At 40.3% G+C, this 24,149-nt stretch overlaps 1 protein-coding gene across 2 annotated transcripts in view; it reads left to right on the forward strand.

Moving 5' to 3' along the window:
* The window catches only part of LOC124777650, a 46,405-nt gene extending 39,731 nt beyond the window's left edge, over window positions 1–6,674 (forward strand). For both annotated transcript variants that reach the window (XM_047253129.1, XM_047253130.1), the window contains exons 4-5: window positions 2,083–2,244; window positions 4,816–6,674. In XM_047253129.1, the coding sequence (XP_047109085.1) occupies window positions 2,083–2,244; window positions 4,816–4,866 (213 nt within the window). In that variant the 3' untranslated portion in view covers window positions 4,867–6,674. The remainder of the gene's footprint in view (window positions 1–2,082; window positions 2,245–4,815) is intronic.
* Window positions 6,675–24,149: the final 17,475 nt, after the last annotated feature.

The following is a 24,149-nucleotide window of genomic DNA, read 5'->3' on the forward strand; positions in this document are numbered from 1 at the left end:
CATACATATTGCGTTTTGAAGAGAGACTCTTAAAGTTCTTTTTACAAACATTTGCTACATGAACCAGCAGCGTCAATACAGTAACAGTTCTGGATATACCCATTGCAGTGTGGCATTGTTGACTGTGGCAGTCACTTCCCTTATTTTCTCCCAGAGCTCTGCTACATCATGTGGCAGAGGTGGTATATACACAATATATTTGTGTCCCCACACAAGTCACTGAGAGTGAGATCTGGCGATTGGGGGAAGCAATTTCATGAAACAGCTGTCCCCTGCTGTAGCACGGCTACTCCATCGAGCTGTGTGTTCAGGTACCCACGTACTTCACAGTGAAAATGGAGTGGAGCCAAATCTTGCTGAAATATAAAGTCTGATTGCATTTGAGGCATCAGCCATTGCAGCAACATGTCAAAGTAGGAATATCCAGTAGTAGTGCTCTCAGCGAAGAAGAATGGCCTGTACAGTTCTCGACATGACGAGGCACAAGACATTTACCTTCAGGAATCATGCTCAGATTAAATGCATTCATGTAGATGCTTTGTATTCCAGATTTGACAATTATGCCTATTCATTTTCCCATTAGTGTGGAAAGTGGCTTTGTCACTAAAAATTAAGTGATCAACAACACTACCCCATCCTTATTCAAATGTTGCTACAGCAAAGAACTCAAATGCTTGTCTTTGTCATGGTTGTGGAGCTTCTGCACTAGCTCAAATTTGAATGGTTTCATAGATAGCTTGTCGCAGGACTTTACGTGCTGTCATCGGAGCCATTTAGAGTTCATGGGATGCAAGACGCTCAAATTTCTTTTGACCCCATATGAATGTCTCATACCTGCTCCATTCAGTTCCATCACACTTGGATGTCTGCTTCTCTTTGCTGGCCACAAGCAACCCATTGTAACAAATTTGTTGTCAGTGGTAAATGGCCTTCCTTGTTGATGACTTCTTACCATACTTAGTTCTCAACACCAGTTGAACAGCTGTAGCACACTTGTTTTAGTCGAACTCCAACACAGAGAAAGCTCGTGCTGCACTTGAACTCACCATGTTTGTGAGAAGTGCTGACTTATTGGCAAATCACTAAACTACGCTGCGGTGGTATACATGAAGAAAGGGGGAAAAAATTATCAGGTTTTCTTTTCAGTGACATGAATAATATTGGTACAATGTTTTGTTCTTGTGCAATAAATGAGTTTTCGTGGACTTTATGTACACCCTGTGTTTATATTGTCACAGACAAGTTCTAAGTGTAAAAATTGGCTACAGTAAAGTTGGATGTTCCTTGATCAAAGCATGGCTGTTAAATGTTAGTAAGAGTGAAAAATTACAGATGCTAATGAACTGCAAAAATACTTGACAGTGCAGTCAAGATACAAAGTTAATCCTCAATTAAGATTATAACAGCAGTTTGTGAGTATATAGAAATTATTGCTTAAGCATTTCCCGGAGAAATTGCCATCTTTCACAGTATCTTGTATAGTTCCAATAGATTCAAACTGCCTTTGGCTGTTAAAGGAGTCAAAATCGTATGTCTTAATTGTCCAGATTCTTTCTCTGCAACTTCTTTTTCTCTTCAGTGTGATTGAAAGAGCTAAATTCTGTGCACTTTCTTTGATGTTCAGAAGTAAATTTTTAAAGTGTCAGCAGGATGAGTTACTGCAGAATAAGGAAATTTAAATCTGGAAAAGTTCTTGGCTATAATACACAATGTAGAAGTGTAAAAGTTCAAGAAAAATTTCCTATGGTCTGTGATAACATTTTCAGATCTTACCTGGATGTCACTTCATTTTAGTGAAAACTGGTATTAATTTTGAATTAAGTTACTACATTTTCTAAAATTGGGTTTATGCCAAGTGGAAATTAGTTCAGTAAGACAGCAGTAATGAAACCTGGTTACACTCTTGCCTTAACATTAGAGAAAGTGAGAAATTAGGCAGGGAAAGAAATGGAGGGGAAAGTGAATCTAGAATGATAAAACTGTACAGATACTTTGAACTTCAGTTTTATGTTAAAGATAGTTTCATGTTTCTACTTGAATTGGTGAATAAGCAAATTTTTAGAAACCTACTTGTTTTTACAGGAACCCTCTCAAGGACTGGACATAAAAATTGACCTGGGTACTTCTATCCAGAATTTTCAGACTGCGGTGTTACCATATGGAAACATTGATATGTACATGCAGAATCGTTCACAATACCACCGACTTGCCCAGGCTGATGATGACAAAGAAGAGTTTAAACAGGTATGGTACAAAACAGCTATAATGGTTCATTGCATTGCTCCTGACACATTCCCATATTCATGTTTAAATGTGAACACTAATAAGATTCATTCTTACAAAATCCTAATATTAATAACTGGCAGCAGGTTATTAACGTAAAAGTGTATTCCGTGTAATGGAGAAAGTGTTGCCACAGTATTTACACTTGCTGATGGAGTCTTAAACGGCATATAAAATATTCTGCTGACAAAGTGAAGAACGTATAAGACTTCATCAGATGTCAGTGTAACTTGTGCACATACATCCCATTTGTGTGTATGTTAGTAATAATTTCCTGTGACAGATAGATCAAATAGCATTACTGTTAATGTTTATTACTAGGCCTGGTAGTTTATGAGGACCATAAACAGCACCAGGTGTTAAGTGATCACCGTGAGAACACAAGGGTGGAGCATATTTGGAGAGTGTTAGCAGGACAAGTGAGTGTAACAGGGGCTACATAGTCCCCATTTGGCTGGCAGGTCGAATTGTGCGGTATAAAGATTTGTGGGTTGTTCAGATGTGATGGTGACCAACTTCTGAATAGCATTGGGACCTAAGGGCAAGCATACTCAAGGTTCAGGTTGACCATGTCTGACGCAAGGGAGGATTAATGTATTGTGCAACAAGCACATTGTAACCTTCACACCTGTGCATGTGCTCAGAGAAAAATTAATGGACATTCTGCAGCAGTCATCCTGCACAAATGTTCAGTCAGCAACCAAAGTAAGGAATTACTGTCCCATTTGTAGTGAGTCTTTAATGCAGTGCTGCAAAAATCTGTTTAGTGAGACTGGGAAGCATGTAGTTTGTTGAAGCAATTGTAGTTCAGGACTACCTGGGATGATGGTGACCTGGGGACATCACCTATTTTGGAGAGGCTCAGTGGTTAGTCCTGGTATCATGGTGTGGGAGCCATTGAATTGAATTGAGTTCTGGACACGATTGGTTGTGATTGAGGGATTCCTGATGGCACAATAAGTCACTGATACCCTGCATCCCCATGTGTTACCTTTTGGGTGAAGTATTCCAGTGCACAACTTAAACAAGGCACTGCTCCTCCACACATGGCACCCCTCTATGAACTGTCAGCACTACAGTGAAGCACTCCAATGGCCACCAAAATCTGCAGATCTGTCTCCAATAAAAATCTGTGGAACCGGCTCGCACATTAATATGCCCCAGAACTAATATGTGGGATATTGAGAACCAGTTCCAGTAATTCAGAACCAGCTTGCTTTTGTAAAATATGCTCCCTGCCTAGGCTCCAGTGACAAGATATACCCCAGCTTAGTTATTTTGCAAATATGGTCTCCTTTACCCGGATAAAATCAGTTTGAATGTACCCTCTGCCCTTCCTTAAATATATACTTTTGTCTAAGTTTACATACATAACATAATTACTGGTTCAATTTCTTCGATATTGGTTCTGCATTGAGTAAAACACATGCAATCATGGTAGATGCTTTTCGTAGACTGTAATATTGTCAATTTATTAAATTTCACCATTATCTTATTATTCAACAAAACAAATTTATCTGGAGTGAAATACAGTAAGAATGTACTTCTGCTTCTTTCCAAAAACATGATTATCAAAGGCCTTTACATAATTTGCATAGCACTATAATTTTTAAATAAATTTCAGTTCTGATATTCAAAAACAGTACTGCTTGATGATTTCCCTCTTTAAACAATGTGTACTTGCTTACTTCCAGTATATAAATTTGTTGGTTGTTCTCAAGTATAAAATTCTGACAGCACTCAGAACTGTAAAGAGTGAGACAGGGATCAAAATTACATGAGAACTCATTCACTAATCTGTCAATTGTGGTAACATTTGAGCCATCTGAAGCAATTCTTAATATGCTAGATGAACTTACAGCTCATAGAAAAATCACTTACAAAAAACATTGAATAGGAAATACAGTGAATACTGGAGAGAGAATACATGTAAATGACGGGAATGATTTTGAGAAGAATTAAATGTTTTGTTTCAATATAGTGTCCCAGAAGCAGTGGTAAATATTTAGGGGGAAATAACAGGAATGATCATTTCAAGCAGACTAGTAAAGTGTCTAAAATGCATACCTTAGGAGCTATGAGTACTGTCATATCTGCTGCTATGAAGCATGTCACTTCCTCTGAAAAAGTTCATAGCTCTTACAGTATGCATTTTAAGGCCCACATTCGCTATTTCTGTTGCTTTCAATGACAATTGCTGTAATGTCCCAGAACATTGACCATTCCTTTTGGGACAGCCTGCATGAAAACAAAAAGCTTACGTGAACTGTGAAAGTTTTGTACTGTTCAGTTAGTAACATGAAATCCTTGAAGTGTTTCTTCTTTTGGCTGGAAAGTTAGCAGTTCACTGTACTAAAGTGTTTACTGTAATTCTGTTGCATGTAACTATAAACTTATAATTATTTGGACTGTCTTAATAAAAGTAGTCTTCAGTTCAAGAAGCAAAATGAAAAATCTAAAATTATAAAAACTGGTCATTTAAATTTAAAATTTATAAAAAAGTGGTGTTAACTCAGAGAATCTTCTTTCCAGGTGAAGTGTTCCTGCTGCGGCTTCATGTACATTGTGCCAGCGGATCAGTAGAAAATGCCGAGTGATTGTTAAATGTGATTTCTGAGGCTGTGAGCTTGGTGTTGTAGTCTCCGCATTAAATTTTGCAGTGTTGTGAACGGACTAGTTTATAGTACAAATTGTATTTGTAAGGTGATTTAAAGAAAGAAATAATCACTGTTTTATGTGACAGATTTTATAGTTTAAAATTGAAAGGTATTTTTGTTACCAGTATTAAAACTAAATTTTCTTGTGCTGATTGTGTGATGCAGCCTGCAAAAATTAGAAATCAGTGATTCAGTAATGGAAGAACAATCAGTAGTGTAGCTTTAGTTTTGTGGATTACAATCTGGAAGTATCAATTCATATGGTGCCAAAATCTTCCAAACTGTCTAGTGTGTCCACAATATTTGTGCTTTCAGTAACTCTTAAAATGCATTGTGTTCAGAGTTTGTGTTAACTTAAATGTTATATGTTTATTATTCATACATACCACAAACATTAAAGCAATTCCAGCTTTGTAAATTCATGTCATGTACGAAATTGCTGCATAGACTACCTGATATTCGTCTATTTTCATAGTAGTGTGCCAAATAAAAAGGAAATAGGTTTTGGTATTATCAAACACTGACTGATAGTTGATAATTTCATTTAGTCTTTGCAGCGAATACTATAGTATTTAGTGAAATGCTTGAGGTGCAGTGCAATGACATTGCTTGTAATACTTCCCAGAAACATATGAAGTGTCATGAAAGGTGTTTGAGAGTCTTAAGTCTCAGATCATAACCACTGGAGTATTGATTTCCAAAAAGACTTAATACAAAATGACATCATTAATTTTGTATTGTTCCTATTTATATCATTGATGACCTAACTTTTACAAAGTTGTTAAAGTCTGAATCTCTGTCACTCAGATTTGTGGTTTGTTTGTTCAATTCTATAGTCACAATTTTAGTTTATTATTGTTTTATAATAGCAAAAATTTGCAAGCAGTTCTTGCAAGATATTTGCATCGTGCAATACCAAACAACCTAGTATTACATACATACATTCCTGTTTTTTGTTCAGTGTATAGCTTTATTTTAGAATGGATTGTTTTTAGTGCCTGTACTATTACATAATGTATAACAATCAAATGGATTTGGGGCATTTAAAGGGTTGTGATGACCAATTTCCAAACAAGAGCAAATATTTGTGTTTTCATTAAAGCAGGATGCTCTGGCATTGTGTAATAAATAAGGTACTATAGTTTTATCCACTATGCTCAACAGCTCTGTGATATAATTTATATAAATGTTAAACATTCACAGACATGACATGTTACGGCTTTGCAGTTCATTGCACTTAAAATACAGGAAAAAATGCAAGTCTGTGGAAATACTCATATCTTGCCATAATTTGATCTTTCACCTTAAGGATAAAGTTGAAGTTGACTCAGTGAAGAAACTTCTATAGTGTGGCTTTACCCTATCTATTCCAAATCAGATCTGAAATGCCAAATAATACTTGCATTTTCTTCTGATGTAATTTTTCCATATGACATTTCTGTTCTGTTTTATCCACTGTTGAAGAAATAACTGTTAAATGTGTAGTTAGTGGAATGTCATAGGGAATCTCATTGTCTCTAAATTTGTAAATGATCTCATGATGAAAACAAATTTTTAATTCAAAGCCACAAGATGAAATTTGACAAGAGGAATATTTTTTTACAAATTTAGTCTTAACGGATGTTTATGGCATCTACCTTTGTCATATGGACATGACTGAAGAGTTACTCTGTAGTATTATGTGTGAAGTAAATTTTATAAATATTTGTAATTGAATACTTGCTTAATAAAGGTATAAATGGAAATGATTGTGCAGTTAGCTTACGTATTAACAAGTGTCACTGTCCTAAATTGAATTTCCAGTTCCATCTACTGTACATGCAATACTTACTCCACATAAGACTGTGTAGTTGCAGATGTTTCTACCTACTGCAAAATGTCTATTTCTTAGCAATGAAAGACGAAATATAGTCACTGTGGCCACCTAATGTAAAATCGGTTATAAATGAAAAGCCATTCATACTGCTCACATCATGTCACGGTTGGCAACAATAGTGTCTTATGTGTTAAGTTTTCAATAAATTATGGGTAATTATGCATCCTAAAACTGATATCAGTTGTAAAAGATTGACATACCCAAGTAAAATTCATAAGCTTAAAAAATGAAGTATATTACATATTTGTTTCCTACATTCAGAGCTCGTAGGTCTCTGGAGGATGAGAATCTGCTTTGCACTATCACTTCAAACGTTTCCCAATTTTTTTGTGGTAAAAATGACTGTTTCCACTTCACTGCCTTCATCAATTCTGCTTTTGGTCTGAGGTATTTGGGAGTCCAAGTCGGTGAACGTTGTCGATTTGTGAAAAGGTTTCACCTTTGTCAAGAAGGGCTACACCATTCATTAATTTGAACACTGATAGGTAAGACTTTCATTTCTTTTGTCATGTTGTTTAACTTCTTCACATGCACTGCCGGCTCAAATTCTGCATTAATCTTATCACAAGCTTCAGTTTCAACGACACAGCTAGAGCACTGGCTGCACGATTTGAGGCATGTGCTGCATGATCAGCCATAGATACAGCAACTCGATCAACAGCTGCTATGGAAATGGGCTACCTCCCTCTCCCTGCCGCACCAACTAATTCATCTGTTCTCCAAAGTTCTTGATCATATTTTTTGGCGAATTTATTCCCATGGGACCTCTATCCATCTTTGTGTGAGTGATATTCCCACAATGCAGCACTGCTATTGCTGCCATTCAAATAAAAGTACTTATTGGCAGTGTTCAGTCTTTCTTGGCAATAGCCATTACATTGTGTATGGAAAACTTACACCTTTTTACCCATTTACTCCAACAGTCATTTCGCAAATGAAATACTCATCAGGGGGCAAACAGCATACCAACATCAAAACAGGAAACTTATTTCATTCTGAATGCTTGTAGTGCCACATTTTCACCTGCTGACAGAATGTGGTACCATTGTTTCAGTGTACTCCACAAGCAACCCACACTGCAGCATTTGAAACATCAGTTCAGTTATATTAGCAAGTGGAGCATCACAAGACTGTAAATGTCAAAAATGATTGGTTTCACTGATAAATTCTGATATTGGAAAAATCAGATTTTGGTGTTGGTAGCCCAGCATAATCAGCTATCTGACAAAGATGACTCATTTGTTGATAAAACTGATAATGGTAAGTGATGAAGACATCTGTGTTCATTAATAGTGATGGCAATGAATTGAAAAAATCTACAGCAAGGAGAAAGGTAAGAAGTAACAGTGTCCAAAGTAAAACTTTTGACACCTCACCATCCCAAGATCGCATTTACAGCCTGCGTTTGTCCACAGTATGTTTTGTCAACTAGCTGCATGTGACTGTGTTAGAACATGCCCTATGAAGATATATAAATTACTAAATGGCTAAAGTGGTCACCCAGTTGTACTTGCAGGTTGCCTGTCTAATGGCCTCCAGGAGCAACAAAAACCTCATTTTCAAAATTTTGAGAGATTATTGACCAAATTTAAAATGCTGCCATAATTAATTTACTCATAAAGAGGTATAATCTTACATTAAAAGTTTAACAGACTAAGTATTGAAGTTAGAAACAATGTATATGCTCCGAAGCAGTGACTCACAGTATGCAAACTCAGTATTTGAGAATGAGAGCACCTCATGACATCTAACAGTTTTTCCATAATTTGTGAATGTTCCTTTGCTTACAGATCCACAAAATAATAAAATGAAAGCAATTCATTACTTACTAAATGTTTACTGTTCATTTGGTAAAACTTCAGTGTCAAGCATGCCGTTTTAATTTATTACTTCCTTACTACTATGTTTGCTACACACTTTGCATACAGTGTCAACATCTAAAATTGAAGAGACCTACAAAATGCTGTATACATGGGAATGTGATTCTTTAAAGAATCGAGGGGTGGGATTGAACATACAGTTTGTCAGATTTCGCACACTAAATTTTAATTTTACAGTGGAATACAAAAAGGCAATACACAGTAAACCGTTTGTCCATTGTACCTCGGTTTATAGATTTTGATAAGATTAGTTGCAATGTGTAAAATAAGAAATTTCATCAGTTACTACAGGTTCAGAGGTTTACCACAATGAGCTGAAATATTTTCCATTCTGATAGTACTGTCAATTAACTTTACTTAATGGAATTTGTCCATGATTGTAAGTAGACATCAAAAAATTTGTTAAATGACAAACTGATTATTGATTATGAACTTTTTCTTTTAGCTTCAATTACATTTGCTGACAAATTGTTGCAAGGCTCCTGCTATGCACTCCACAGTCGTTGAGAATATACACATAGATAACAAGCATAAAGGAAAATTCTAAGCCACACACAGTTCAAAAGTTATGAGACTGTTAAATTTGTGCTGCTTATTAGATTTTATATTTTCTCTCTCAGCAAATTCTTAAAGCTCATTTGTGCCAATTATTGACACACACTTTTGTGTTATTCATAGATAATGCCCTTTGAAGTGTGGTTTTAAATTAGCAAATTTCCTATCAACCAGCTGTGATGTGCATGAAATGTCAGCTTTGATGTTAATTATAAACGAAATGTTGTAAGGAAAGGGGTGACATAGTACAAATATCAATTTTGATGACCTCCGGAAAGACACACTGTAGACTAAAAGAATTAAACACCGTAAATGTGAGAATCTTAGCCTGGTGTCGGATTTTAGTTCTTATGCTGGCCTGGCACACTGTGTTCAGTTTTACTCCTGAATTTTTGAAGCAGGTACTGTCAACACCCATTTACAACAGTAGTTTCTTCTGCCACCCAGTACTTTAAAATATTTGACAAAATATTTTACTATGATAAGTTACTAGATGATAGACTGTCTTTTTTACCTGTGGTTCTGGGCTCATAATTTATTTGCACAATGAACCCCAAGTACAAAACACATTAAAAGAAGAATAAGCCAGATAAGAGGGTAGTTTGTTGAAAAGAGCCAAATCTTCAGTAATGACACATGCTGAGAGCCTTATGCCTTATAATGATCACAAAAATCAAAGATAAAGTTATCCCCAACACACAGTTTCCTTGTAACCCTATAGTGCTTTACTAGGTGTGAACTTGTTTGAAGTAATGTGCCCCAACTGTCCTCCAACCTTTGAACCGACTGGCCTAGCCAGTACAGGGAGGAGCTATTGTAAACTCCAATCCCTGTTGCAACTGGTATGTTGATGAATTACTGGCAGAGACGAAAGAAGGGATACGTGACAGATAAAAATCTTTGGACCAGTTCTGGATGATACCCTAAACATTTGGACATATGAGGCTGGTTTTATAAGTCTGGTAAGAAAGCAAGTCCAAATGTATATTTTGTAAACAACTGACCTTGTATCTTGGCATAATCTCCTTTGATGGATGTACACTTTGTCCCATGATCCTCCAGCTTTTTCATCCAATTGGTAAAATAGGTTCATCAGACTGCAGAATACTGACTGACTGCTACTATCACCTCCTCATTTGCTGAAAATTTCTTCCCAGTAAGACAAAGTATCAAGTTAGGAAACAGGAAGAAGTCACTTGGGGCTAAGTCCAGTGAATAGCATGGATGAGGAATCGATTAAAAGCCAAATTCATGCACTTTCACCATTGTTATCACTGATATGTGAGGTGGTGCATTATCCTGGCGAAAAAGCAATTTTTTCCATGCTAACCTTGGAAGGATAATAGTCATCAGTTATGCTTCTGCTTTTTCCTAAGTAACCAATGAGGATTATCCCTTAGGAAACCCAAAAAACAGTGGCTATCAACTTACCAACTGACAAAATGGTCTTGCCCTTCTTCAGAGCACTTTCACCAGCCTTTGTCCATTGATTTGACTACCTTTTTGAAATTGGTGTGTAATGATGGATCCAGGTTTCATCAAGAGTCATAAATCAGCACAAAAAGTCATGTGGATTGCAACTGAACATTGGCAGATGTTGTGTTGAAATGTGCACAGGTGTGTTTTTGGCTGACTGAGCAACTGCGGCACCCACCTCGTACACAGCTTCTTCATTCTCTGTGCAGGATATTAAGCACTCACTCAGTTGACATGTAATATCATAAATTTTTATTCAGCGGTCTTGCATTACCATATCATGGATTTTGTCAGTGGCTTCCTTGGTGGGACCTCAATTGGACTGTCGGAGCATGCTTCGTCTTCAGGACTTGTCCAACAATGTTTAAATTCATTAATACAAAAGTAAATGATCTTCAATGATGATGCATCAACAGATTAGTTAGTAAACTTACATCATGCACGTTTTTTATTATTAGAGGGTCTTGCATGTTTGCTGTCAAATAAAATTTCTGAGAGTTTCTTCGCTAACGCTGAAATGCAGTTCAGTGATAGAAAGTACATCATATTTTCACAGAATTCATATTTCATTATATTCTTCACAGTATCACAGATGTTAATGTTTAATAAAACTTTATACATATCTTCAGTGCGTAATTGTTGTAAGCACCTCAAAACTGCTTGGGTAAAGATACTGGAAATCCATTCCTTCTCAGGACTGCAGACTTCCTGAGAATACCTACGCTCTGCACCACTGTCTATATGACTACATTATCCAGAATTTCCATTATCAACATGGTTAATTTCCACCACTACCAATGTTAATGGTACAAATAATACTTTTATAAAGAAAGAAAGAAAGAAAAAATAGTGCTATCAAAACATAAAAACTAAAGAAGAAGTATTCTAGTGCTAGTTTCAACAAAGTAATAAGCAACTATGACATTGTGCTTTGTGCAGGAATTATTTAATGATCCAAAATAAATATTTTCCTTTATATTTGATTCTCAGTGTGGCTCAGTAGCTCAGTGGTCAAGTACAATACATGAGGTCTCAAGGCCTAGGATACAATCTCTGATCAGTCCTAGGGTTTTTCTCCATCAGTTGTCAGCTCTTACACCTTTGGTGATGTTCATTAATGCGAATAATGTTGAAATACTACATGGTTTGGGGTCCAAATTAAACTGTATCTCCTTATGTCTGGCCAGGTAAGTCAATCCGGAGTTCAGGTCAGTGACAGTTTTACCTTTTTTAATTGCATTAAGTTTGAATTTAAACAACAAATTTTCTCAACAGTATGCAGTAAGAATATCGGATTATAGACTCCGTGACCGAGCGAGGTGACGCAGTGGTTAGACACTGGACTCACATTCGGGAGGACGACGGTTCAATCCCGCGTCCGGCCATCCTGATTTAGGTTTTCTGTGATTTCCCTAAATCGCTCCAGGCAAATGCCGGGATGGTTCCTTGCAAAAGGGCACGGCCAACTTCCTTCCCTAATCCGATGAGACCGATGACCTCGCTGTCTGGTCTCCTTCCCCAAACAACCCAACCCCCAACTCCATGTACTGGCGGATCAGTAGTTTCTGTCTATACTGTGATGAAGCATCAGTACGTCCTGCCTGTAGTTTGGCGGATACATACAGACTAAGAATATCAATAAATGAAGTACACAAACGTATTTTATTTCGAGTACTTGGTTCATTTCTTGCTGTTTATGTCAACAGAAAATTCTGCTGTATAACAAATACCTACAAGTGCGTGCAATACTTCAGCAGAAATCAGTGGCAGCTCGTGAGTATACATTCCAGGTGTACGTAAATATTTAGATTCAAATAAAATTGAGAGCGTGGAATTAATAGCAACTGCTGTATAACAGTTACGCCTATCAACAAGTTTATAAAACTATCGCCACTGGCAGTAACAACACTACTACTACTACTACTAATAATAATAATAATAATAATATGTATAATTTATCTGACAAAAGAAAGAATTGTTTTTGTGGAACTTCGTTGTTTTGTACATAATTAAGGCAATAACGAAATAATGTGTAAGTTTTCGCAAATCTCCAGTTAGCATTTTTGTGTAACTGGGAGTTTTCGTGCTTTTCCATTTTTTCAGGCAAATGTAGAAAATCCCTAACAGATGTATTAGTTCAAGAATTTACTTCCGGGCCGAAAATGGGATATTCTTACGCTGCATCCACGCAACTTGTGCTAACAGTACACTTCCTTTCCTTGTTAAATGTTCGCTTGCAGTCACGCTTATTTGATTTCGTGACTCTCTCAATCAAGGATCTGTTCTCGGAGGCCCTACTAGCTCCTTTGCCGCTAACGTTTCCTGGTAATTTACTTTTATGTCCCTGGAATCAGATTTTCATTCTGCAGCGGGGTGTGTGTTGATATGAAACTTCTGGCAGATTAAGGTTTTGTGTCGGACAGAGATTTGAACTCGGGACCTTTGCCTTTCCCGGGCAAGTGCACTACCGACTGAGTTATCCAAGCACGACTCACGACCCTGCCTCACAGCTTTACTTTTATGTTAGCATTTAAAATAGATTCAACGTAGTTCATAGTTACACTGCAAATGAAAGCCGATTACCGCACAGTAAACAAAGAACTCCAAAAAGTCCCATTTGTGGAAGCGATTAAACTCAATTAGTAATGTTTACCAAGTTGATCACTTGACTAGAACACAAATAAGGCGCTGAGATCCATAAGGGCCTAAAGCACACCGCCATCGATCCCACATTTAAGTAAATATCAGAAAAACCAGTGATACAGCTTTACGTGAATTTTCATATGTACAGTGCTGGCCTACAGCACAGATAAACCTGACTCACCATAAGATCAACAGATTTCAGAAGCATGAATAAATGCTACAATCTCACAATCGAGGGTAGTGTGCTTTAGGCCTTTATGATTCTCACAAAATGGTTCAAATGGCTCTGAGCACGATGGGACTTAACATGTGACGTCATCAGTCCCCTAGAACTTAAAACTACTTAAACCTAACTAACCTAAGGACATCACACACATCCATGCCCGAGGCAGGATTCGAACCTGCGACAGTAGCAGTCGCGCAGTTCCGGACTGAAGCGCCTATAACCGCTCGGCCACCGTGGCTGGCCGATTCTCACAATCCACCCCTTCAGATTTAGTGGTAAGAAGGCCCAATGAATACCCTGTCAAAACCTGAACACAGATCAAACATGAAAACAGGAAGAAGGTGTACTGAACTGTGAAAAAAAAAGTAGAAACAGTGAATGGTTCAAGCTTAACAAGTCCACTATTGAGTGATCATAAACAGCTGCGGCGTCGTGGTTAAGTGGTCATGGTGTTGGATTGTTTAGTGGGCGAACTGTTAGAAACCCACACGTGGCATTTATTATTATTTTTTCACATTATGAACTGTCCATCCGGTCAATGAAATAATTGTTCTGTTTCTGTACTCTTGCCGTTATATATTGGTTATAGAATATTAGTCATGTGGTATTAAGAATACGTTACCGTCGCAAGTAACGTGATGAATAGTGAGAGCAGGCGAGATACCACATAGACGTCTCACAGAAGTGTGAGCTATATTAGAACTAAAGAATTCAAGAGTCAAAACTTCCAAAACGCAACTTCAAAAAGTTTAAAGGTATATCTTTTGAAAGAGCACAGGTAAATTGTGTGATTATGAAACTCTTGGTTTCATTCGTTGCCGCTTATACACTGAAGAGCCAAAGAAAGTAGTTCTCGTAACATGCAAAGATCAGCACATCCCTCAAACTGGGGAACTATCAAGAATGGGGTTCCACAAGGGTCAGTCTTGGGTCCTTTGTTGTTCTTATTATATATTAATGACTTGTCATTCTATATTCATGAAGAGGCAAAGTTAGTTCTCTTTGCTGATGATACAAGTATAGTAATCACACCTGACAAACAAGAATTAATTGATGAAATTGTCAATACTGTCTTTCAGAAAATTACTAAGTGGTTCCTTGTAAACGGACTCTCACTGAATTTTGATAAGACACAGTACATACAGTTCCGTACAGAGAATGGTATGATGCCATTAATAAATATAGACCTTAATCAGAAGCATATAGCTAAGGTAGAATATTCCAAATTTTTAGGTGTGTCCATTGATGAGAGATTAAATTGGAAGAAACACATTGATGATCTGCTGAAACGTTTGAGTTCAGCTACTTATGCAATAAGGGTCATTGCAAATTTTGGTGATAAACATCTTAGTAAATTAGCTTACTACGCCTTTTTTCACTCATTGCTTTCATATGCCATCATATTTTGGGGGAATTCATCACTGAGGAATAAAGTATTTATTGCACAAAAGCGTGTAATCAGAATAATAGCTGGAGTCCACCCAAGATCATCCTGCAGACATTTATTTAAGGATCTAGGGATATTCACAGTAGCTTCTCAGTATATATACTCTCTTATGAAATTTGTTATTGACAACCAAACCCAATTCAAAAGTAATAGCAGTGTGCATAACTACAATACTAGGAGAAAGGATGATCTTCACTATTCAAGATTAAATCTAACTTTGGCACAGAAAGGGGTGAATTATACTGGCACTAAAGTCTTTAGTCACTTACCAAATAGTATCAAAAGTCTGACAGAAAACCAACAAGTATTTAAGAAGAAATTAAAAGAATTTCTGAATGACAACTCCTTCTACTCCATAGAGGAATTTTTAGATATAAATTAAGAAAAAAAAAGAAAAAAAATATTTAAAAAATAAAAAATAAAAATAAAAAAATTAAGAAAAACAAAAAACAAAAAAATAAAGTTGTTATATTAACTTAAGTATGTTGTTAAATTAACCAAATTATGTCATGTATTAGAAAATTCGACTCGTTCCACATCATTACGAAATATCGTATTCATGATCAATGGAACTAGTATTAATCTAATCTAATCTAATCTAATCTAATCTGGTATATACCTGCCCAATATCGCGTAGCGGCCCCGCGAGTACGCAAAAGTGCCGCAACACGATGTGGCGTGGGCTCCACTGATGTCTAAAGGGAGGGAATTGTCACCACGAATCTTGCACGGCTGTCCATAAATCTGTAAGAGTACGAGATGGGTGGAGATCTCTTCTGAACAGCGCACTGCAAAGCATCCCACAGATCATCAATAATGTTTATGTCTGGGGAGTCTGGTGGCCAGCGGAAATGTTTAAACTCAGAAGAGTGTTCCTGGAGCCACTCTGTAGCAATACTGGACGTGTGGTGCCTCGCATTGTCCTGCTGAAATTGCTCAAGTTCGTCGGAATGAACAATGAATATAAATGGATGCAGGTGGTCAGACAGGATGCTTACGTACGTGTCCCTTGTCAGAGTCGTATCTAGACGTGTCAGGAGTCCCATATCTCTCCAACTGCACACACCCCACACCATTACAGAGCCTCCACCAGCTTGAACAGTCCCCTGCTGACATGCAGTGTCCATTGATTCATGAGGTTGTCGCCATACCCGTACAGGTCCATCCGCTCGATACAACTTGAAACGAGATTCGTCCGACCAGCCGACATTTTTCCAGTGATCAACAGTCCAATGTTGGTGTTGACAGGCCCAGGCGAGGCGTAAAGCTTTGTGTCGTGTAGTCATCAAGGGTACACGAGTGGGCCTTCTGCTCCGGAAGTCCATATCAATGAAGTTTCGTTGAATGGTTCGCACTCTGACACTTGTCCATGGTCCAGCGATCCAGCATTGCAATCTGCAGCAAGTTGCGGAAAGGTTGCACGTCTGTCACGTTGAACGAATCTTTTCAGTTGTCGTCGATCCCGCTCTTGTAGGATTTTTTTTTTCCGGCCGCAGCTATGTCGGCGATTTGTTGTTTTACCGGATTTGTGATATTCATGGCACACTCGTGAAACGTTCGTACGTGGAAATCCCCACTTCATCGCTACGTCGAAGATGCTGTGTCCCATCGCTCGTACGCCGACTACAATACCATGTTCAGACTCATTTAAATCTTGATAACCCTCCATTGTAGCAGCAGTAATCGATCTAACAACTGCGCCAGACACTTGTAGTCTTATATAGGCGTTGCCGACCGGAGGGCCGTATTCTGCCTGTTTACATATCTCTGTTTGAATACGCATGCCTACACCAGTTTCTTTGGCGCTTCAGTATATGACAAACTATTATGTTTTCATCATTTCCTTGAGTGTGATCACATCACATTCAAACGAACACCTAAACTGGGCAAGAAGGCATATCTCGCCAAGTGTTCAAATTAGGTGCGTCGGTAAGAAATTAATATCATATGACACCTGTGCTTTCACTAATGCCGTGTATGACACACCAGACGTGTTTTCCAGTGGAGCATTCGGTTTACTTGTCGCCTTGTCATCAAGGGTTTGCGGTTCCCGTTTCAAAGCCACTTACGGACGTTACACCACGGCACAGACACAAATTTGTATACAACGAACAGCGAAAAAAAAAATTCGTACGGGGGAAGATTGAACTCAGCTCTCCTGCTTGGTACTGCAACACCGTGACCATTTAACCACGGCGCTCTTGCCGTATGAGGCCGCTCGAGACTGGAGTTTTTGTTCTTGGACCGTTCTCTGTTTCTATTTCGCTTTTTTCAGTACACCTTCCTCCTGTTTTCGTGCTTGATCTGTGTTCAGGTTTTGACGGGCTGTCCACTGGGCCCTCTTACCACAAAATCTGAGTGGGGTGCGATGGGGAGTTTGCCTTGTCAGCGCCTCAAATTGATTACTGTATGAAAAAACTCATAACATAATATATAATATACTACAACTGATTCAGAAACCCACAAAATAGGTTTACTGTCAGTACAGCTATAACACATACTGACATGCAGTCTGATTTTATTACAATATACAGGGTGGTCCATTGATCGTGACCGGGCCAAATATCTCACGAAATAAGCGACAAACGAAAAAACTACAAAGAACGAAACTCGTCTAGCTTGAAGGGAGAAACGAGATGGAGCTTTGGTTGGCCCGCTAGATGGCGCTGCCATAGGTCAAACGGATATGAACTGCGTTTTTTTAAAGTAGGAACCCCCATTTTTTATTACATATTCGTGTAGTACGTAAAGAAATATGAATGTTTTAGTTGGACCACTTTTTTCGCTTTGTGATAGATGGCGCTGTAATAGTCACAAACATTATGGCTCACAATTTTAGACGAACAGTTGGTAACAGGAAGGTTTTTTAAATTTAAATACAGAACGTAGGTACGTTTGTACATTTTATTTCCGTTGTTCCAATGTGATACACGTACCTTTGTGAACTTATCATTTCTGAGAACGCATGCTGTTACAGCGTGATTACCTGTAAATACCACATTAATGCAATAAATGCTCAAAATGATGTCCGTCAACCTCAATGCATTTGGCAATACGTGTAACGACATTCCTCTCAACAGCGAGTAGTTCGCCTTCCGTAACGTTCGCACATGCATTGACAATCCGCTGACGCATGTTGTCAGGTGTTGTCGGTGGATCACGATAGCAAATATCCTTCAACTTTCGTCACAGAAAGAAATCCGGGGACGTCAGATCCGGTGAACGTGCAGGTCAATCCACCTGTCATGAAATATGCTATTCAATACCGCTTCAACCGCACGCGAGCTATGCGCCGGACATCCATCATGTTGGAAGTACATCGCCATTCTGTCATGCAGTGAAACATCTTGTAGTAACATCGGTAGAACATTAAGTGGTAAATCAGCATACATTGCACCATTTTGATTGCCATCGATAAAATGGGGGCCAATTATCCTTCCTTCCATAATGCCACACCATACATTAACCCGCCAAGGTCGCCGATGTTCCACTTGTCGCAGCCATCGTGGATTTTCCATTGCCCAATAGTGCATATTATGCCGGTTTACGTTACCGCTGTTGGTGAATGACGCTTCGTCGCTAAATAGAACGCGTGCAAAAAATCTGTCATCGTCCCGTAATTTCTCTTGTGCCCAGTGGCAGAAGTGTACACGACGTTCAAAGTCGTCGCGATGCAATTCCTGGTGCATAGAAATATGGTACGGGTGCATTCTCAACACCGAGGTTTTTGAGATTCTCGATTCTCGCGCAATTTGTCTGCTACTGATGTGCGGATTAGCCGCGACAGCAGCTAAAACACCTACTTGTGCATTATCATTAGTTGCAGGTCGTGGTTGACGTTTCACATGTGGCTGAAAACTTCCTGTTTCCTTAAATAACGTAAGTATCCGGCGAACGGTCCGGACACTTGGATGATGTCGTCCAGGATACCGAGCAGCATACATAGCACACGCCCGTTGGGCATTTTGATCACAATAGCCATACATCAACACGATATCGACCTTTTTCCAATTGGTAAAAGGTCCATTTTAACACGAGTAATGTATCACGAAGCAAATACCGTCCGCATTGTATTAAAAAAAAAGAAATCTTATAAATGTTCACACATTCATAAATACTTACGCGTTAATTTGCGATGTGAATGTAAAATGACTTGTTCCACATCATTACAATATATCATACAAAATGATCCATGGTATATGAAAGTACACTCCTGGAAATGGAAAAAAGAACACATTGACACCGGTGTGTCAGACCCACCATACTTGCTCCGGACACTGCGAGAGGGCTGTACAAGCAATGATCACATGCACGGCACAGCGGACACACCAGGAACCGCGGTGTTGGCCGTCGAATGGCGCTAGCTGTGCAGCATTTGTGCACCGCCGCCGTCAGTGTCAGCCAGTTTGCCGTGGCATACGGAGCGCCATCGCAGTCTTTAACACTGGTAGCATGCCGCGACAGCCTGGACGTGAACCGTATGTGCAGTTGACGGACTTTGAGCGAGGGCGTATAGTGGGCATGCGGGAGGCCGGGTGGACGTACCGCCGAATTGCTCAACACGTGGGGCGTGAGGTCTCCACAGTACATCGATGTTGTCGCCAGTGGTCGGCGGAAGGTGCACGTGCCCGTCGACCTGGGACCGGACCGCAGCGACGCACGGATGCACGCCAAGACCGTAGGGATCCTACGCAGTGCCGTAGGGGACCGCACCGCCACTTCCCAGCAAATTAGGGACACTGTTGCTCCTGGGGTATCGGCGAGGACCATTCGCAACCGTCTCCATGAAGCTGGGCTGCGGTCCCGCACACCGTTAGGCCGTCTTCCGCTCACGCCCCAACATCGTGCAGCCCGCCTCCAGTGGTGTCGCGACAGGCGTGAATGGAGGGACGAATGGAGACGTGTCGTCTTCAGCGATGAGAGTCGCTTCTGCCTTGGTGCCAATGATGGTCGTATGCGTGTTTGGCGCCGTGCAGGTGAGCGCCACAATCAGGACTGTATACGACCGAGGCACACAGGGCCAACACCCGGCATCATGGTGTGGGGAGCGATCTCCTACACTGGCGGTACACCACTGGTGATCGTCGAGGGGACACTGAATAGTGCACGGTACATCCAAACCGTCATCGAACCCATCGTTCTACCATTCCTAGACCGGCAAGGGAACTTGCTGTTCCAACAGGACATGGACGTCCGCATGTATCCCGTGCCACCCAACGTGCTCTAGAAGGTGTAAGTCAACTACCCTGGCCAGCAAGATCTCCGGATCTGTCCCCCATTGAGCATGTTTGGGACTGGATGAAGCGTCGTCTCACGCGGTCTGCACGTCCAGCACGAACGCTGGTCCAACTGAGGCGCCAGGTGGAAATGGCATGGCAAGCCGTTCCACAGGACTACATCCAGCATCTCTACGATCGTCTCCATGGGAGAATAGCAGCCTGCATTGCTGCGAAAGGTGGATATACACTGTACTAGTGCCGACATTGTGCATGCTCTGTTGCCTGTGTCTATGTGCCTGTGGTTCTGTCAGTGTGATCATGTGATGTATCTGACCCCAGGAATGTGTCAATAAAGTTTCCCCTTCCTGGGACAATGAATTCATGGTGTTCTTATTTCATTTTCCAGGAGTGTAACTAACGAACTATCAGATAGAGATTATGTGATGAACAATGAAAAAAGTCAAACAAAGTTAATGAGCGTAACTGTATTAAGAAGCAATTAAGTTAGATTATGAGAAAATAAAAGTAGTATATTAGCTTCACTATTTCGCCAGCAAATGAATAAGACAGTCATAAAGAAGTATTAAATGCAGACAGTAATAGCAAGAAAAACATATCTGACAATTTTTTAACATCAAATACGAATTTAAGTTTAGAATGGATTCTCTGGAAGGGTTTGTATGGAAAGTAGCCTCATCTGGAAGCGAAACATGACTGATACAGACAAAAAGAAGGATAGACATAACTAATGAAGAGGTGTAATTCCAGATGTGATTACTGCAAGCATTTTATACTATATGTCAGAATGGAATCAACAAAACTGACAGATTACTGTCTGATGTAGAAACAGAGACCAAACAAAGTAGACGTGGGGAGAAGTTTCATTATGGAGAATTTTAAAAATCAGATAACAAAATTACATGTTGAAATATATTAACTAATTCTTTAAGCTGCAGTTTCTTGGCTATGTACTCCTCTTATATTGTAAGAATCTTTTTAACAAAAACAATACACTGATCAAACGTGAGAAATGACTGCTAATCAACACATGAACCATGCATGTAGTATCAGTCAGTATGCTGTCTGGGTGTAGAATTGGGAGGGCGCGCGATCTGTCTGAGGTCAGATTGTGATGGCACAGAGGGTCCGCAGGGCAGATAGGTAAAACACGACAGGCAGCGAACTGTTGTGGAACTAACATCAGCCTTTAATGCTGGGTAGAGTACAAGTGTGCCTAAACACACAGTGCACCGAATACTCCTAACGATGGGCCTCCGCAGCCGACGACCCATGCATGCACCAATTTTACCACCGTGACATCGGCAACTATGATTGCAATGGACATTTGAGCACCAGCGCATGACCACTGATGTTGGCGCAATGGCAGAGCGTTGCATGGGGTCATGAATCTCTATAACTCCTTCGTCAAGTCGATTGGAGGGCGCAAATCCATTCTCTTCTAGGGGAATCGCTCCTTGACAAGTATACTATGTGACGGAGACAAGTTGGAGGCAACTCCATTCTGCTCTGGGGAAAATTCATATGGGAATCCATGGGTCCAAGACATTACGACAGCCGAGGAATATCGTACATTCGTTGCAGACCACGTACATCCCTTCTACTTCTACATCTACATCCATACTCCGCAACCCACCTGACGGTGTGTGGCGGAGGGTACCTTGAGTACCTCTATCGGTTCTCCCTTCTATTCCAGTCTCGTATTGTTCGTGGAAAGGAGGATTGTCGGTATGCCTCTGTGTGGGCTCTAATCTCTCTGATTTTATCCTCATGGTCTCTTCGCGAGGTATACGTAGGAAGGAAGCAATATACCGCTTGACTCTTCGGTGAAGGTATGTTCTCGAAACTTCAACAAAAGCCCGTACCGAGCTACTGAGGGTCTCTCCTGCAGAGTCTTTCACTGGAGTTTATCTGTCATCTCCGTAACGCTTTCGCGATTACTAAATGATCCTGTAACGAAGCGCGCTGCTCTCCGTTGGATCTTGTCTATCTCTTCTATCAACCCTATCTGGTATGGATCCCACACTGCTTAGCAGTATTCAAGCAGTGGGCGAACAAGTGTACTGTAACCTACTTCCTTTGTTTTCGGATTGCATTTCCTTAGGATTCTTCCAATGAATCTCAGTCTGGCATCTGCTTTACCGATGATCAACTTTATATGATCATTCCATTTTAAATCACTCCTAACGCGCACTCCCAGATAATTTATGGAATTAACTGCTTCCAGTTGCTGACCTGCTATATTGTAGCTAAATGATAAGGGATCTTTCTTTCTATGTATTCGCTGCACATTACACTTGTCTACATTGAGATTCAATTGCCATTCCCTGCACCATGCGCCAATTCGCTGCAGATCCTCTTGCATTTCGGTACAATTTTCCATTGTTACAACCTCTAGATATACCACAGCATCATCCGCAAAAAGCCTCAGTGAACTTCCGATGTCATCCACAAGGTCATTTATGTATTTGTGAATAGCAACGGTCCTACGACACTCCCCTGCGGCACACCTGAAATCACTCTTACTTCGGAAGACTTCTCTCCATTGAGAATGACATGCTGCGTTCTGTTATCTAGGAACTCTTCAATCCAATCACACAATTGGTCTGATAGTCCACATGCTCTTGCTTTGTTCATTAAACGATTGTGGGGAACTGTACCGAACGCCTTGCGGAAGTCAAGAAACACGGCATCTACCTGGGAACCCATGTCTATGGCCCTCTTGAGTTTCGTGGACGAATAGCGCGAGCTGGGTATCACGACGATCATGACGATCGTGTTTCCCGACAGCAGTGGCACTCTTCAACAAGATAATGCGCCATGTCACAAGTCCAGGAGTGTGATAGAGTGGTTCGAGGAGCACTGTGGTGAGGTCCAGTCGATGTGCTGGACCCCAACTCACCAGATCTGTACCTGATCGAACTGTGGCACCACCTCTCTCCAGCGGCCTGACAAAGACTGACTGCTTCCACGCCATGTTGTGTCGCTGCTGTTATTCGTGCCGAAGGTGGACGTACTGGCAGTTAGGTAGGTGGTCATAATTTTCTGGCTGCTCAGACTATGAGCTAATATATAAAATCGTCAGGAGATCTCCAAACCGTGTAGCTGTCTCACTGGAACGAAAAATACAATACTCTTCACATAAATTCTGAGTTATGGGATTGCATATAAGTAAAAAATATTTAATTTTGATTGTGCAGAATTCAAAAACTTTATACACTCCTGGAAATTGAAATAAGAACACCGTGAATTCATTGTCCCAGGAAGGGGAAACTTTATTGACACATTCCTGGGGTCAGATACATCACATGATCACACTGACAGAACCACAGGCACATAGACACAGGCAACAGAGCATGCACAATGTCGGCACTAGTACAGTGTATATCCACCTTTCGCAGCAATGCAGGCTGCTATTCTCCCATGGAGACGATCGTAGAGATGCTGGATGTAGTCCTGTGGAACGGCTTGCCATGCCATTTCCACCTGGCGCCTCAGTTGGACCAGCGTTCGTGCTGGACGTGCAGACCGCGTGAGACGACGCTTCATCCAGTCCCAAACACGTTCAATGGGGGACAGATCCGGAGATCTTGCTGGCCAGGGTAGTTGACTTACACCTTCTAGAGCACGTTGGGTGGCACGGGATACATGCGGACGTGCATTGTCCTGTTGGAACAGCAAGTTCCCTTGCCGGTCTAGGAATGGTAGAACGATGGGTTCGATGACGGTTTGGATGTACCGTGCACTATTCAGTGTCCCCTCGACGATCACCAGTGGTGTACGGCCAGGGTAGGAGATCGCTCCCCACACCATGATGCCGGGTGTTGGCCCTGTGTGCCTCGGTCGTATGCAGTCCTCATTGTGGCGCT

This window comes from Schistocerca piceifrons, chromosome 2 (genome assembly GCF_021461385.2).
Source record: "Schistocerca piceifrons isolate TAMUIC-IGC-003096 chromosome 2, iqSchPice1.1, whole genome shotgun sequence".
Classification (NCBI taxonomy): Eukaryota; Metazoa; Arthropoda; class Insecta; order Orthoptera; family Acrididae; genus Schistocerca; species Schistocerca piceifrons.